Genomic DNA, 18650 nt, shown 5'->3' with positions numbered 1-18650 from the left:
TGCCCCAAACAAGCTAAAAAGCAGTGGCTGCAAGCTACAGTAGAATTAATAGTGCACATTAACACAGTCAATACTCCAGTAAAGGACTACCATACAAGATGTATAAGGGATAAGGAGTTAATACAAACTAGAATAATTCAAAATATAACCTAATTATATAAAGTTTATTTAATTTGTTTCCATACAGATTCTATAGACATCATACAATGAGATGAACCTACTCAGCATTACTATTATCTTCATTTGAAATTATTACTCTCTAAATGTGACAGGTACACTAGAATGTGACAGAAAAAAAAGTATAAAGCATCTTGTGAGAATGCACAGCAGCTATCAGCATACAATATTGATATTATTCATGTTAGATACAAATAATTCTGCATATGGTGCAAAATAATTTTGGACTCTTTGTTACCTTCCATAACCATATCACCTGCATTAATGGTGATAATTGATGTATGGTGTACCACTATCCCTGAAAAGAGATCTGCTTTTTGAAGAATCCCTGTAAAATAAAAAGTGAGATTTTGATAACTTATTTTTATTAAAAATTCACGAATAAAAACATAGTAAGCGCATTTAATCTATGTACCTATATACCAAAAAGTAAATACACTTACATATACCAATGGCTTTTCCCCCTTAAAAGGGAGGAAATACATATATCAAAGGCTCTTTCCCACTTACAAGGAAGGGAGGTAGCCAGAATACATACATACATATACCAAGGCTTTTTCCCCCTTACAAGGGAGGTAGCCAAAAAGAAAAAGGTATAAAATCATTCCCACCCATTCCATCCCTGAATACACTCCACACCCCTCCACCCTCCCTCTTATCTTAGCACCTCCTGGATGACGGGTCATCCCTGCACCTTGTCCACTGCCCTGGGTCAGAAGCAGTGTTGCAAGACACAGCAAGGCCGCTTCATTAAATCAGCGACCCCCCCCTCTCCGTCCCCCCATGCATAAAAGGAGAAGACGGGGAGAAATCCCTTCGGGCTGCGTCAAATTTTGCTCACACATACTATCTCACCACCCATTCCACCTCATGCATCACATCATCCATATACAACCATTCTCCATTCACCCGTCTTCTGTCCTCTCCCGTCCTGCCTCAACAGACATTCCACTCTTCCCCAAAGCCCCCTTCACCCCAGCCATCCACCTCATCCTAGGACGTCCCCTCATGTTCACTCCCTCCACATCTGCCTTCCATACCTCTTTTACTAGTCTTTCTTCACTCATTCTTTCCATGTGTCCAAACCATCCTAATACTCTTTCATCAACCCTATCTCCCAACTCCCTTTCCACCCCCTTTCTCCTCCTCATTTCTCACTCTATCTAGCCTAGCAACCCCCATCATACTTCTTAGACACCTCATCTCAAACACATTCAAACTCCTCCTCTCTTCCTCTTATGTTCCATGTTTCTGCCCCATACAGTGCTGTTGGCACAATCACTCCTTCATATGGTCTCCTCTTAGCATCCATTCCCAAATGTCTCATTCCTCATTACAATCTTCAATCCAAGGCATTTACTCGCTTCTCTCAATCTACATTCTACCTCCACCTTCACTCCACCTTTTCCTGCCACATTTGCACCCAAGTATCTAAAACTATCCACTTCCTCCAGTCGCTCTCCCTTAACCCCTTCCATACGGTGCCGCACACGTAGGCGTCATGAGGAGCAAGTGGATTCGCGACGCTGCCATATCGGCGTCTTGATTATATTTATTGTAGTCGCCCCTGTGTTTTTACATTCTCCCAAATGTGCCCTGAATCCCATTCTCTGTGGTTTTCAAAATTCGCGGGTGAGAGAGAGAACGATCGATAAAAGCGGTGACTATATTTTATGATGCGAATATTATTACGACACGTCATACGGCTGGCATTGGCTGCTGCCCGCGAGATTTAAGTCCCGTACTGAAGTGGTTAATGCTCACTTCTAGTCTACTGCCACTTTCACCCCTTGTACATCTCATCACCTTACTTTTACCCACATTTATCTTTAGCTTTCTTCTATCACATACTCTCCCAAACTCTGTCACCAACTTCCTCAATCCCTCCTCCGATCTTGCCACAAGCGCAGTGTCGTCCACAAACAACAGCTGGCTCACCTCCCACTTTTCTCCATTTTCTTTAACCATCTCCAATACCTGAACCACTACTCTTGCATTTACCTCTCGCACTACCCCTCGGTAGTGCGAGAGCCAGAAAACAAAGGCATAAAATCCACTCCCACCCACTCCACTCTCATTCACACACCCTTTCCTCTTTTCTTGGATGACGGATCATCCCTGCATCTTTCCCACTGCACTGAGTCAGAAGCAATGTAGCAAAACACAGCACATATACAGCAAGGCCGCTTCATTTAATCAGTGACCCCCACCTCTCTCCGTCCCCTCATACAAAAAAAGATAAGATGGGGAGAAATCCCTTCAGGCTGCATCAAAATCTCTCACACTTACTCCCTCACCCCCTACCCACTCCCTTCCATGCATCACAGCATCATCCATACACAACCATTCTCTACTCACCCCTATCTTCTGTCTTCTCCAGTCCTTCCTCAACAGACGTTCCCCTCTTTCCCAATGCCCCTTTTACCCCATCCATCCATCTCATCCTTGGTCATCCCCTCATGTTCACTCCTTCCACCCCTCTATTACTAATCTTTCTTCACTCATTCTTTCCATGTGTCCAAACCAAGAAAATGTTGCACCAGAGCCAGCAAACACATGTAACAACAGAGGAGTTGTCATGAAATTACTGCAAAAAATATTCATTTAGCTTTTCACCATGAATATGTATGGAATGGTGAAGGGAGTTCAGGCAAGGGTACTAGGGAAGAATTGGGAAAAAGTGGGCATGGAGAGATATGGAAAGTGAGCCAGTTGTTTGTAGATGACACTGCACATACCAGTTGAAAAATAAATTGACACGGTGGCATTCTGAAATGGTAGAGTGAGATGTGCAAGAGATGATGAAGGTGGGTGGGTGGGAGACTGGAGGTGAATTATACAGAGAAGCAAACGATTGTCTTCTATCATTATAAGTGAAGCAGCCCTGCTGTGGTTGTACTGTATCTTACTGCATTGCTTCTGACCCAAGCAGAAGGCAGGAGACTTGGACGACCCCTTATCCATGAGGAGCTAAGATCTGAGGGTAACAAGGGTGGTGGTTGGGAGAGGCGGCATGCCTTGACTGACTTCCTCCCTTGTGCGGGAAGAAGCCCTAAGTATACAGATAAATCCATATAACAAGGGCCTCTTTCTCCCTACAAGGGAAGAAGCAAAGTCAATGGTATGCACACATTACCACCCATTGTTTCCCTCTCATTTTTGTTGATGAAGGGTCATCCAAGTCTCCTAGCCACTGCAGCAAGACACAGCACATCCACAGAAACCCTCCTCACCCCCCCTATGTGAAAAATAGAATACAGGTAAACGTCGACTTACGATGGCATTAGGTTTCGATAGAGCCATCGTAAGACGATCTCATCGTAAGTCGATCCCCACTCTGTTCCGTGGTCACTGTACCTAGCCTACCTGTATATTAACCACCAGAGATACTGAGTATAGCCTATTAAACATGTACAGTAGTTTATTTAATTATTTTTATCCTTTTTACCATATTCAAACACTATAATATGTATTTTCAGTACGGAACTTAAATCTCGCGGGCAGCAGCCAATGCCAGCCGTACGACGTGACGTAATAATACTCGCATCATAAAATATAGTCACCGCTTATATTGATCGTTCTCTCTTTCACCCGCGAATTTTGAAAACCACAGAGAATGAATCATTTGAGAGAATGTAAAAACACAGGGGCGACTACAATAAATATAATCAAGACGCCTACGTGTGCGGCACCGTATGGAAGGGGTTAAATTATCATATCGTCGTCGTCGTCATCGTAAAGTCGAACAATCGTAAGTCGCGACCATCGTAAGTCGACGTTTACCTGTATACAGGGAGAAATCCATTTCGGCTGTATCAACATATCATCCATACACGACCAATCTCCACTCACACCTATCCCCTGCCTTCTTCTTTCTCTACTCAACAGACACCCCTTTTTTGCTCAAAAACCCTTTTACCCCATCCATCCATCTCATTCCAGTTTTGGTCATTCCCTCAAGTTCACTCCACCCATATGTTTTCCATACTTTTTGCTAAGCTTTCTTCCCCCCCGTTTTCCATGTGTCCAAGCCATCCCAATAATCTTTCCTCAGCACATCTGCCAACTCCCTTCCTACATACATATATCAAAGGCTTTTCCCCCCCTACACAGGGGATAGCCAAAAAGAAAAAGGCATAGAAACTACTCCCACCCATTCCATTCCCCTCCCTCCCTCTTATCTTGGCACCTCCTGGGTCAGATGCAGTGTCACAAGACAGCACATCCACAGCAAGGCCGCTTTATAAATTCGGCGACCCCCTCTCCCTTCCTACTCCCACTCAATTCTCACTCTACCTATTCTCTTAAAACTTTTATATGGCCCTATTGTGGAGGTGTTACCTTGTTACATTGCCTCTGACCCAAGTACTGTAGCAGGGGTCAGTGATGAGATTTCATCCATAATGATAATAAACAAGATGGACACCAACTGGGTATTTGGATGGGTAAATTATGGAGAATGGCTGTGTATAGATAATACTGTGATACAAGGGAGTGGTTATGTGCAAGTGATGTTTTGAGGCAGCCCAAAGGGATTTCTCCACGTCTTCATTTTTTTGCATGTGGGGACAGAGAGGTGTGTGACCAATTAAGTGAAAGTGCCTTGCTGCATTGCTTCTGACCCAGAGGAATGGGTGGGAGACAGGGATGATCCTTAATTTTTCATGAAAGTAGCAGTTGCCGACAAGACTGACGAGTTAAACACCATATGAGGACGGAGCCTTTATTTGTACAATGTTTCACTTAGGTACTTGAAAAAGCTGTAATAAGCGAAACGTCGTACAAATAAAGGCTCCATCCTCATATGGTGTTTAACTCGTCAGACATGATCCTTCATCCATGAGGAGCCAAGATGAGAGGGAGGAAGGATAGTTGTGGCATTTTGACTAGGGTACCTCCCTTATAAGGGGGGAAAAGTCCAAGGGCTTTTTCTACTCCCCTTGTAAGGGGAGGAAATGCCCTTGATATATAGATACAACATGGGCATAGGGTGTATATGCTTTAACTTAGTCATCTCCTTACAAGGGAGAAAGGGCCCTTTGATATATGCAGGATTTTTTTTTTTTTTTTTCACACAAGTCTTACCCTGAACTGACTGGAACTTTACTGAGAATGGATCGCCGTCTGCGAGATGTACTTCCGATGATTGTGTTCAGTTCAGGTGTGCCCAGAACACTGGTTACACTTGGGTTCAGGAATGGATTCCAGTAGTCATTTGTAATTTCCAGCAGTTTCTCCATTACCTGAAGTTATAGGAAATTGTCAATTACCCGAACAAACTTCTATGAAGGAAGGTCTTTGCACTGTACTATACTGTCAATCAATCTATTGCCCCTAGTCTCTTGCTGAAGACCTGAAGCAATCACATAACTGGCAGCCTTTGAGCTGCCCGGAGCCATTATTGGTTACTATATTGTATTTATACAAACACTGAGCAAAACTTACCATTTGTTGTTTACGAGTCTCACAGAGCATGGTACTTGGGTCAGGCTCCTGGCAGGAGTAGCCAACCACAGTGGGGCCAAACACCTTTGCAAGATTGGACACAGGCATTTTGCAATCTGGACACTCTGACACTCTGGGAGGTTAAGAAATATTACAATCAATCCCTAAAATTACTTACATCTGGCTTTACATAAATTTTTTATAAATAATGCTGAAACACGTGATAACATGTTTATCTATATACATACATATACCAAGGCTTTTTCCCCCTTACAAGGGAGGTAGCCAAAAAGGAAAAGGCATAAAATCATTCCCACCCATTCCATCCCTGAATACACTCCACACCCCTCCACCCTCCCTCTCATCTTAGCACCTCCTGGATAACGGGTCATCCCTGCACCTTGTCCACTGCCCTGGTTGGACAAGGTGCAGTGTTTTTCCCACCTTACAAGGGAGGTAGCTATGGCAAAAGGCAAGTACCCACTCCCACCCTTTCCTCCCTCTCCTCTTAGCTTCTCATGGATGACAAGTCATCCCTGTGATGATGAGTATATAGGGAAACACGGGAGGTGGGTGGGCATAGAGTTGGTGCATGCCTTGACTGGCTACCTCCTTTATAAGGATGATATTTCCTTGATAGGGTAAGACATGAGGATTTGATAAATATTTTGGAAAGAGTGGATATAAATAGTAAAGACATGAGTATCATCAGAAATTTGTATTGGAAGCAAAGAGCAGCAGTGAGGATACGGGGAGGAAGAACAGAATTTCAAGCTATAAAGAGGGGAGTGCGTCAAGGCTGTGTTATGTCTCCAGATTTGTTTAATTTATATGGGGAGATGATCCTTAGGGAATTAGAGGGAATGGAAGGGATTAAAATTGGAGGATTTAATATAAATCATATCAGATATGCTGATGACACAGTATTGGTGGCTGACTCAGAAGAAAAACTGCAAAATCTATTGAATGTAACCATAAGAGCTAGTGAGGAGAAAGGATTAAATGTAAATATGGAGAAAACTAAAATACTAGTGGCCAGTAAAACAGATCCACCAAGAGTGCAAGTACAAATAGCAGGGAGAAGAATAGAACAAGTAACCAAATTTTCGTACCTGGGAAGCGTATTGACAGAAGATTGTAGATGTGAAAAAGAAATAAAATCAAGGATAGCGATAGCTAAAAGCACATTTCAGAAAATGAAAGGGGTTTTAACAAACAAGAAAATGTCTACAGATATAAGGAGAACAGTTACATACATACATATACCAAGGCTTTTTCCCCCTTCCAAGGGAGGTAGCCACAAAGGGAAAGGCATAAAAACACTCCCACCCATTTCATCCCTAAATACACTCCACACCCCTCCCACCCTTCCTCTCATCTGAGCACCTCCTGGATGACGGGTCATCCCTGAACCCTGCCCACCGCCCTGGGTCAGAAGCAGTGTCGCAAGACACAGTACATCCACAGCAAGGCCGCTTCATTTAATCGGCGACCCCCCCTCTCCGTCCCCCTTTGCATATAAGGAGAGGACGGGGAGAAATCCCTTCGGGCTGCGTCAAAATTTACTCACACATACTACCCCCCCCCCCCCCGCCCATTCCTCCTCATGCAGTCACAACATCATCCATATACAACCATTCTCCACTCACCTCTGTCTTCCGTCCTCTCCCTTCCTTCCTCAACAGACATTCCCCTCTTCCCCAAAGCCCCCTTCACCCCATCCATCCACCTCATCCTAGGACGTCCCCTCATGTTCACTCCCTCCACATCTGCCTTCCATACCTCTTTTACTAGTCTTTCTTCACTCATTCTTTCCATGTGTCCAAACCATCCTAATATTCTTTCATCAACCCTCTCTCCCAAATCCTTTTTCACCCCTGTTCTCCTCCTCACCTCCTCATTTCTCACTCTATCTAGCCTAGAGAACAGTTAAAACATTTATATGGTCAACACTATTATATGGTTCAGAAGTGTGGACAATCAGCAAAAAATTGCAGGAAAACTTAGAAGCAGCAGAAATGTGGATATGGGGACGAGTATTAAGAGTACCATGGACAGCGAAGAAAACAAATGAAGAAGTATTGAGAGAAATGGAGACAGATAGGGAATTGATGACAACAATAAGGAAAAGACAGTTGCGATTCTTAGGACATATAATGAGTAGGGAAGGGTTGGAAGAGGTGGTACCACGATGACGGGAATGGTGGAGGGAAGGAGAGCAAGAGGAAAGCAGAAGGAGAAGTATATGGACGGGCTGATGAGGGCGACGGGAAAACAATTCAAACCAGCACAGATGTTACAAGTAACTAGGGACCGTGAACGGTGGCGCTCCATGGTTGCCGAAGTCCAAGAGGATATGGCACGACGGTAGAGGTAAAATTTCCTTGATTGTCTGGCCAACCAATCCCCCCTCCCTGAGGAATGCCATGGCTGGAATGGGGGTTTCCCAAAAATCTCCAGTTAGTGTTGTGTTGTTGGTGTGTGTAATTGTGTACAAAGCAGTCTTCCATAACAAGTTGAATAGTATGGGGTGAAGTGTTACATCCTGGGCAGATATCTGCAAAGAGCACTTGGTATATATATAATTAGATAGGATAAAGTGCACTTTACATTTATTTTCCGATATCTAGGATTAAATCTCCAACTGAAAACAAGACTTACTTTTGTAAATGTACAATAAGCCAAGCCAAAGTATCTCTGTTGGGTCTGGGGAGGTCCGTAATAGCTTGATACATTGCTGCTAAAGAATCCTCACACACAGGAATCTCTGCAGCTTGAACAAATACCTTCCAAAGTGTAAATGTGACTAAGGGCTCTTTCAAGGTTCTTAAGAAATCCTTCAATGTTCCACATATGACATGAACATCAATTTGGGACAAGTTTGGCACACCTTTCCCACGGAGGAATCGTTCCTGTTGTGATAAAAAGAAAAAGATAAAATGAAAACGGTATATCCTGCTAGAAAATATTACGACCCCCATGAAGAACAGGTATAGGATATACATGTTTACAAAAGCCTATATGTCACTATTTCACCCAAAAATACTCACATATTTTCCCTCAAGTAGGAGGTTGAACTAGTACCCTCAAAAAATAATTTTGGCATTTCATTAGGGACATGGATACTCAGCAGGAAATATAAACACTTGTCCATGACATTACAGATCATTTTAACCCACTGAGGAGTATTATCTAATTTTGTTTCATTGTGGACAACCAGATCTTGTTCAAATTAAAAAAAAGACCTTCATTCCTCAAGGTGGTCAATGGGCTGTTTTTCTGAACTGTACAAAAGAACTATTCTTCCCTTAACCCATGATTTTTGAGATATATTTATTGACATTATAATAATAAGACAGTGAGTGGAGAATGGTTGTGTATGGATGTGTTGTATAGAAGGGGGTTGGTGGGAGATGGGAGTAGTGTGAATGATATTTTGACACAGCCCGAAGGGATTTCTCCCTGTATTCTCTTTTTCTGCATGAGGGGACAATTAAGTGAAGCTGTGGATATACTGTCCTGCTACATTGCTTCTGACCTAGGGCAGTACAGGGATGACCTGTTATCCATGAGGAGCTAAGATGATGGGGGGGGGGGGGATAGATTGAATACTGCTGTTAACATTATAACCAGCTGATACTAAATTTACCTAGTAAACCAATTGTCCTCTTGTCGGAGGTCATCCACCCTAGATATGTTGTGTTCATATCTGTGCTGCCAATACTGTGCAACTTATAATAATGATAATTTCTCTTGTCTTGAGTGTCATTGACTATAAGCCTACAGCCCTAGTGGTTGGTAGCTCTCCCTAGGCCTTCCCATTGATTTCTCTAAGAAGGAACTTTGTACTTAATCACCAGCTTATAGGAAGAGGAGGTCACCAGTTTTCAGTTCTCCTTATATGAAAAGGTGAAGGAAAAATAGTTGAAGTTGAAAGAGGGAGATCTTGGGCCCAGTCTAGAGGAATAGCAGGACCCTAGGGTTTTGATGGATATTGAAGCTGGGCAGAAGGGAGACAATTCTCTCATTTCCATTTGACAAAATCCTTAACCACTTCCATACGGTGACACCTACGTAGGCAGCATGAGGAGCAAGGGTACGCGATGATGCCGACGTCGGCATCTTGATTATATTTATTGTAGTCGTACCTACGTAACCTCCATTCTCTCTAAACTGGCTTCATCATATTTTCTATGGTTATCAAAATTCACGGGTGAAAGAGAATGAATGATTGAGCACTGACTTTATTTTTTATAATGTGATTATTATGACGCAACATCGCACGTCGGGCAGCTAATGCTGCCAGACATGCGATGTGCCCTGGAGTGAAGAGGTGAAAGGTATCCATAATTGGTCCTGCAATCTATAAAAATGTATATGACCTAGCTTTTGTGATCAGGGCGTTAGGAACTGGAAAGGTTAATTGTCACCTTGTCATTTCAAAATATCACTAACCTTTAATTCCTTGACTTCCCTCTCAGCTCCTGGTACTCTGTAAATGCCAACCTCATTTAGACCTCTGTTTTCTATCTCATTTGTGCAATGGACGACCAAAGCTGGTACCATTGGAGATATGAGAGGTGTATAATCAGCTATGTATCCCTGTGGTTAAAAAAGAAATACATAAATAAAAAAAGAAATACTAGAAAAGAAAAGAAAAGAAAGTAAGAAAGAAAAAAAAATATATATATATATATATACACACACACACACATATATATATCCCAGTCAACTAATCATACTATTTCCATTATCATGACCCACAAGGTGTTGTCACGTACTGAATCAAAACATTCAGCATATACCAGAAGCTGTCCACTACCCTAAGTATGTTAACATAGAATATTCTAAATGCATATTGATTTTTTTCATTAAATGGTAGGTGATGAGTAATTGTAATACATGTAAAGAAAAGAAGAGACATGTTAAACGATGCAGCACCTCAGGACAGGCGATGTTGCCCTGGCTCCCGACCTAGGAATTTGTGTTCGCTAGTCACAGGTGTGCGGGTCACTCATTCATCCTTTGTCAGTCATACCGGTCATACATGCAAATATAAAGAAAACTGTCATTCCCCCGTTTTCTTTGAAGATGGTTTAGACGTGGCATTGCTGCTGGTTTTGCCGGCCACACCCTATGGGTCATCAGATAATGGAAGAAGTATAGTTGTCTTGCTTCTCCCTTGCAAAAGACTAGTGGGGGCTCAAGGTATCTGGTACCTGACCTGAAGGCCACAGGTCTTCTGCAAGAAACCATGGACATGGGTTGACTGTATACCTATTTCTCAGATATTCATTGACTTCCTTTACTCTACAATTCACCTCCCACTCTTCCTTTCACTGCCACATGCAACCTCAGATACTAAACTCTCCACTTTCTCAAGCTTTTAACCCTTCACTCACATGCAACCTACATTTTTCACAATTTTTTGTACATCTCATCACTTTACTTTGACCCACATTCTCTCAAATGCACTTTCAAACTTAGTTACCAACTGCTACAGATTCAAATAAATGCATAAATATACCAAAAGGCCTCTTCCCACTACAAGGGAGATGGCCAGCCAAAGCATGTACCCATGCACCCTTTACCCATATCATAACATGCAAATGGCCAGGTCAGTAGTTCTTAGCCTTTTTCAGTGCCCGTACCCCATCCCATACAGATACAATGCAAACATATGAAAAGGATTAGTGATACAAACCTTGCTTTGCTTTCTCATAGTAAATATACAGTACCATGCACTGGCTGTCATGTCTCATAACCCCAGGTTTAAGGTTTCGTACCCCTTGGGGGTATAGGTACCTCAGGTTAAGAACCACTGGGCTAGGTAAATATGAAACTACTACCACTACTGCTATGGCACTACTACTACTATGAGTATAATTGATTAGTCTAATATCTGGATATGGATCAATGTCTTTATGTACCTATATCTGCATGAGAAATCACATAAACTCGTGATTCTAAATATGTGGAACCACCAAGGAAAAAGATAAACTGATGACCAAGCACTTTCGTACCCTGAGGATGTCTGAATAGACAAACGCGCTTGGTCATCAGTATATCTCTTTCCTTGGTGGTTTTTCCGCGTACCTATATCTATATACCAAAAGGCCTCCCTTTAAGGGAGGTAGTTGGTCAAGACATGCATCCACCCATCACCCCCCTTGTTTCCTTTTTATCTTGGCTATATACATGAATGAAAGTGAAAAGAATAACAGAAATCATGCACGAATACATAACCTTCTTTACCATGGCACCCTTAGTATTAGGGGTGTTTGCTGTAGCAACACAAGGTAATGGCACACTTTCACGGCATTCTGAATGGCAAGTGGCCCGACAATCTCGACATTTCAATGCTACCTTTCCAAACTTGATCCTGAAAAAACAAATATTTTTCTTTTAATTAAACATTAAATAGAAAAAGCGCAAGTCTGAGTTTACACTTTGAAGTTCATTATTTAGAAACTGGGTTAATAATTTGGCTGTTCAATGTGTACATGGATAGGGTGGTGTGGGAGGTAAATGCAAGGGAAATGGGCAGGGGATTGGAGACAGTTAAAGAAAATGGAGAGAAATGGGAGTTATGTCAGCTGTTGTTTACTGACGACACTGCGCTTGTAACAGGATCAGAGGAGGGATTAAAGAAGTTAGTGATGGAGTTTAGGAAGGTGTGTGAGAGGAGAAAGTTGAAGATAAATATGGGTAAAAGTAAGGTGATGAGATATACATGGAAAGAAGATGGCAGCAATTTGGAACACAGTATTAAAGGAGAGAGGCTGGAGGAAGTGGATAGCTTTAGATACTTGGGGACACATGTGGCAGGAAAGGGAGGAGTGGAAGTATATTGTAGATTGAGAGAAACAAGAAAATGCCTTGATGGATTAAAAGTGTAACGAGAAATAGACATTTGGGAATAGATGCTAAAAGGAGATTGTATGAAGGGGTGAGTGTGCTGACAGCACTGTATGGGGCAGAAACATGGAACCTAAGATAGGAAGAGTTTAGTGTGAGAGGGATGGAATGGGTGGGAGTGGTTTTTATGCCTTTGTTTTTTGGATACCTCCCTTGTAAGGGGAAAAAAAGCCTTTGGTATATGTATGTATGAGATGAAATGTCTGAGAAGTAAGAAAGGAGTTACTAGGCTGAACTGAGTGAGAAATGAAGAAGTGAGGAGGATAGCAGGGGTGGAAAAAGAGTTGTTGTTGTTGTCGTTCCCTAGACTGTCCGAGCAGTCCCGTCTCCCCAAAGAATGCCACGGCCAGAACGGGGTTTTCCTACAAATCCTTTATACAGTGTATGTTGTGTTGTTTGTGTGTGATTATGTATAATGCAATCTTCCATTATGTGTTGAATAGTATGGGGTGAAGTGTTACATCCCAAGCAGTTCTCCGATGTGATCATCCAGTCTCTTCTGGTAGCTTAGAAGGGCTGGGTGGTGGCTGCACTGTAGTCTGGCCAGATGGACTCTTGTCCTTTCGTGGAAGAGAGGATTCAAAGGGATGGATATCAGGGGAGTTTGGCATTCAGCAATGTGTTGTCTTTTAGTGTGTTAATGGAGCAGTGAGTGATACGATTATGAATATGTTTCTGGAGGCTGGTATTTGGTGGTTTTGGAGGAAGAGAAGAGTTTTGTGTGTGATATAGGTATTTGGGTGTTTTTTGATGTTTCTTGGTGTGTGGGGGTGTTCTGCTATGGAGTGTAGTGGGTGTGCTGTGTTTGTGGAGGCTGCAGCAAGTGTTTGTATGCAATTCATGTCAAGGTGATCTTGGACTTTGAGAACTTTTGTTTCATAGTGTAGATGGTCTGTAGGTGTTGTATTTGTGCAGCCTGTGATTGTTTTTAAGGCTTTGTTTTGTATGGTCTGAAGGGTACTGAGGTGTGTCTCACCGAGATTAGGTGCCCATGCTGAACTTGCATAATTCATTACTGAGCATATGCACTGTTTGTATATTGTAGTATTAATTTCTTTGTTTTGTCCAAATGTTGTTCGAGTGATTGATTTAAGTGCATTGAGTTGAGGTGTGCATTTATTTTTTATGTTTGTGATGTATTGTTTGAATGACATGGATGTATTGTATGTTACTCCAACAATTTTTGGTGTGTGTGGTATTTGTGTTGTTGATACAGAGATGAGGTATGTATTTGTGTTCTTTTGTCCAGTTGGTGAGAAGTGTTGCTGTAGATTTGGCTGGGGCTATTTGGAGTCTGTTTGTAATGAACCATGTGTTGAGTATATCAAGGTATGGCTGTACTATTTCTGCAGCTTTGTATGTGTTACAATGTGTACATGTGATTATTGTCATCTGTGTAGGAGGAGATTTGTATTTCTGAGGTGTCTAGTGTGGGTATATCATGCATGTATAGATTAATGAGTGTGGGGGATAGAACCGAGCTCTGTGGTACTCCATTCTTAATGTTTCTGGTGTGCAATGATTGGCTATTATATGACATAAGCATTCCTACCTGCCAGATAATTGGCCAGCCATCTTTTGGTGTTATTGTGCATGTCTGTGTTATATATTTTGTTAGATTGTGGCAGGGAATAACATCAAAAGTTTTACTAATGTTATGAGAAGTGTTCAATGATGGGGCCTATCAGAATTTATGCCATCTAATATTCTTTGCTTGAGGTTTATCAGAAGAGTGTTTGTGGAGTGTAGTGGCCTAAAACAGTGTTGTGATTCAGCAAGGGGAATATGTGGTGTGATGAGTTGAAGTATGAGGTATTCAATGAATTTTGTGGGGTGCAGAGAAGTGTGATTGGGCAGTGTGATGTTGGGTCTTTATTGGATTTTGGGATAGTGATTATTTTCCCATGCTTCCAGATGTTGGGTATAGTGTTGTGTGAATAGAATTTGTGATGTTTGTGAGTGCATGTATACCATGTGGTCCAATGTGTTTTAGGTGGATGTTACTTATGTTGTCAGGGCCACAGGTGGATGAGTGCTTGAGGTTATGTATTATGTGTTTTGTCTGACTGTCTATGAAGGGTGTATAGTCCGAGTCTGTGGGAAAGTCTTTCTTACATCGAATGGTGCGTCGGTCGTCAGGGTGAGAAGTGAGATGGCTTGTCTGTGCAAAATGATTTGAGTGTGTTTGCTTGTTGTCTGTTTGAGGGTAAATTATCTGTTGTTGTGGTTATTGCTGTGTGAGTGTGCTGTGTTACTGTTGGATAGTGTAATGCTGCTGAGTGTTTTGTACAATTTGCTGGTGTTTGTCTTGTGATCAAGTGTATTGACAAACTTGCCAATTTTGTATTTTCTGTTCATGTATTTTATTGGTAATCTCTGTGTTTAGTGTTTGTATTTGGTCTGCTATGTTTTGAGGGATTGGTGTGGGGGTATTGTGTTTAAGTGTATCTCGTCTGATGAGGCCTTAGATTTCTGGTGTGAAATTGGGGTTATGTGATTTTCTGCTGGCTCTAGGGATATATCTCTTGTCTGCATTTTGTATGATTGTATCAAAAGTGTGCACAGCATTGTTTATGTTTGTGATTGGTATACTGTTAAGTGTCTCAAAATGTTGTCCTCTCTCTTCAGTAAAAGCTTCCCAGTTTGCTCTCTTGTAATTGGTGTATGTGTCTATGGCCGACTGGGGTGCATATTGTTTTAATGGTGATTATGATTGGAAGGTGATCAGATCCATGAAGTTGTTGAGGTTAGGCAGGGGGAGCAGAAGGTGATACCAGGAGAGGAGGGGGTGTAGAGGGCTTGGTGTGGGATATGTGTATGATTATATGTGTTGTTCATGATGGTCAGTGAGTCAAATTGAACCCACATATCAAGCCCTCTGTCTGTGTCAGAGTTGTTGACATACCAAGCCGACAACTTAAGGGTTGAAGTCACTGCCCATGATGAGGTTAGGGATTGTGGCTAGTTGATTAAGTTGAGGCATGAAGGGGTTTGGATCTTTGGGAGATGATGGGGGGTGAGATGTATATGTTAATTATCAGTGTTGATTTGTTGCCTGTACAGATTAGAATAGATTGGATTTCTGTAGTGTTATTTGTGGTAGGGAGGAGGATTTTGGTTGTGGTGCTTGTGTCCACAAAACAGATGGATTGGTGGATCAGGGCAATGAGTCCACCGCCATTGCCGTCAGTCCAGGCTTGTCTAATGGTGGTGAAGTTGTGAAATGATGGTGTTTTGTGACTTAGTTTTGTTTCAATGACAATGTGTATGTTGTGTTGTTTGGGGAAGTGTTAGAGGGAGGGAAAGGTGTGATTGGGGACAAAGAAGGGGGAGGACTGATTGAGGACAAGGACTGGGGAGACTGGGTGTCGGTAAGAGTGCAAAATGTGGTTGGGAAAATGGGAGTAAGGTTATTGGAGGGCAGATAGAACATGTCCAAGTGTTTGTGTATTCTTTTGGAGATAGGATTTGGGAGAAAGGGTGGATGAAAGAGTATTGGGATGGTTTGGACACATGGAAAGAATAAATGAAAAAAGATTAGTAAAAGAAGTGTGGAAGGCAGAGGTGGATGGAGTGAACAGGAGGGGGCGACCATGGATGAGATGGATAGGGTAAAAGGGGCGTTGAGAAAGAGGGAGACGTCTGTTGAGGATGGAAGGGAGAAGATAGGGGTGAGTGGAGAATGGTTGTGTAAGGATGATGCTGTGATGCATGGAAGGGAGTGGTTGTGTGAATGATATTTTGACGCAGCCCAAAAGGATATATTTCACTCTTCTCTTTTTCTGCATGAGGGGACAGAGAGAGGGGGTTGCCAATTAAATGAGGTGGCCTTAGTGTGGATGTGCTGTGTCTTACTGCATTGCTTCTGATCCAAGGCGATGGGCAAGATGCAGGGACGACCCAAGAAAAGAGGGAGGGAGGGAGGGGGTGGGGATGGAATGCTTTTTGACTTTGGCTATCTCCTTTATAAGGGAAAAAAAGTCCTTGGTTTATATATATTCATTATATAGTTAAAGCAGTTCTTTCTTATACCTTTAGTGGAAACTGTAGTAGGGGACATGAAATATACACACTACAGAGGCCCTTATAGCCTTCTCAAGTCAAAACATACACCCACTCCATCAATATACCTCCCCTTATAAGGGAGGAGGCCAAGTCACTCCATACATATACCAAAGGCTTTTCCCCCCTTACACGGGGGGTAGCCAAAAAGAAAAAGGCATAGAAACCACTCCCCCCCCCATTCCATTTCCTATATATTCTACTCCCCTCCACCCTCCTCTTTTCTTGGCACCTCCTGGATGATGGATCATCCCTGCATCCCGTCCACTGCCCTGGGTCAGAAGCAGTGTTGCAAGACACACGTCACTCCAAACCTATCTAAAATCTATTCCTCTCCCTTCCAATCTTGGCACCTCATGGATGAAAGGTCATCCCTGTTCCCCACCAGACATTCACCTCTTATACAAAGAATCTAGAAACAATATACCAAAATTGAAGTTAAAACCTACCTCTTACCACATGGGTGACAGTTTTCTGGTTTATAAATAGTTTTGCTGTAAAACATGTGTGGCCTTTGGTTTAATTTGCTTGCAGATGAATAATTCCGTATGATGGGAGACGTGCCAGTAGGAGTGAAAATCTGTAAAAAAAAAAATGAAAACATGGTACTTCTTCATACCTATGGTACTTTGTAGTATCAATGACAACACTAGTAAATCAGAAAAATAAGAATAATGACAAATAAGAATGTGGTAGTTTAAGATCAGCCTGCTAAGTGTATTTGGTAAGGCATGTAATGAGGTGTAACTGGAAGGAAACCAATTAATCTGTTGCCCCTGGAGTCTCTTGCAGCTTTAAGGTAACCAATAATAGCCTTTAGGCAGAACCACAAGTCACTTGGGGAAGATGTGTTGTGTTGTTTCCTGGGGATATAAGTGTGGAGCATCGTAGCATGTTCTGTGTCCTGTGAGGTGGTTGAATTTATGGCCAGGCCTATTCTGTGTTGACATAGTTTTTATGCTGGATTGTGTCCTGTGCACAGGCATGCAAGTGTGGATCTTGTCAAATTCCTTTCATGCACGAGTTTGGTGATGAGTTACCTGAGGAGTCTTAGTTATTGTAGGTGTGTCACAAGGTTGAGGAGCTGGGCGACGTAATGCAACAGGCGTTTGGGCAGGAGCACACCAAGACGGCTCATTCTCGTCTAAAATACAAAAGAACCATTCTGAATTACTCAACAATGGAAAATTGAATTTTGAATTAATTTAGCATCATATTTCTCTTGCAAGAGGGACCAGCAACAGGTAGTGGACACCAGAATCTTTAACACTACATTCATACATATACCAAATGCTTTTTCCCCCATACAAGGGAGGTAGCCAAAAAAACAAAACAAAAAATCCACTCCCACCCATTCCATCTCCACATACTCCACTCCCATCCACCCTCATACCTTTACAAATACATGGAGGTACACCAATGCGACTTCAGACCAGGCAAGACATTTTTCAATCAACTGGATAATCCTCTTGCCTTTTTCATGGGAGAGCTAATTACCAGTGACTGCTCCTTTACACTGATTAATACAAAAACAGCCATAACAATACAACATGCAAGCCCTAGAGAGATCTACTGTACATAGTTTGAGGACCACTGCCAGCTACAGTGGGGATGTGGAAGTCCAGTTTGTGAAAAATCCAGGCTATAAACATACCAATAGGCTTCTCCTTTACACAGGAGGTAGCTGGCCAAGGCACTTATCTACCCACACCCATTTGTCACTTGTTAAATGCATGGATCCACTCCCACTACCCTTGTTTTTTCTCTCATTTTAGTTCCTTGTGGATGAAGGGTCATTCCAGTCTCCTACCCACTGTCTGCATCAGAACCAATGCAACAAGACAAGAGTACATCAACAGAAAGGTTGCTTCACTTAATCAGCAACTCTCCCTTCTCTGTCCCCTCATGCGGAAAATGGAGAGGATGGGGAGAAATCCCGTTGGGCTGCATCAAAATATTATCTATGCACAGCCACTCACCCCTATCTCCTGCCTTCTTCCTTTCTTGTTCAGCAGTCATTCCCCTCTTGCTCAAAGCCCCTTTCACCC

The 18650-nt window shown here is 42.3% G+C and overlaps 1 protein-coding gene across 3 annotated transcripts in view; it reads right to left on the bottom strand.

The window, feature by feature from the left end:
- Positions 1-135: 135 nt before the first annotated feature.
- The window catches only part of LOC143039469 (rac GTPase-activating protein 1-like), a 29398-nt gene continuing 10883 nt past the window's right edge, over positions 136-18650 (bottom strand). For 2 of the 3 annotated variants that reach the window (XM_076209567.1, XM_076209566.1), the window contains exons 8-15: positions 17643-17746; positions 17052-17182; positions 11869-12004; positions 10078-10224; positions 8284-8534; positions 5623-5755; positions 5263-5420; positions 136-505 (exon numbers count right to left, since the gene is read on the bottom strand). In XM_076209567.1, coding sequence (XP_076065682.1) covers positions 439-505; positions 5263-5420; positions 5623-5755; positions 8284-8534; positions 10078-10224; positions 11869-12004; positions 17052-17182; positions 17643-17746 — 1127 coding nt within the window. In that variant the 3' untranslated portion in view covers positions 136-438. The remainder of the gene's footprint in view (positions 506-5262; positions 5421-5622; positions 5756-8283; positions 8535-10077; positions 10225-11868; positions 12005-17051; positions 17183-17642; positions 17747-18650) is intronic. The other variant, XM_076209568.1, reaches the window with a different exon arrangement.

The sequence above is a fragment of the Oratosquilla oratoria genome, chromosome 26 (genome assembly GCF_046742065.1).
Source record: "Oratosquilla oratoria isolate Oo_2021 chromosome 26, ASM4674206v1, whole genome shotgun sequence".
Classification (NCBI taxonomy): Eukaryota; Metazoa; Arthropoda; class Malacostraca; order Stomatopoda; family Squillidae; genus Oratosquilla; species Oratosquilla oratoria.
The sequence above is the reverse complement of the archived record's forward strand: the minus strand, read 5'-3'. Positions and strand labels throughout refer to the sequence as shown.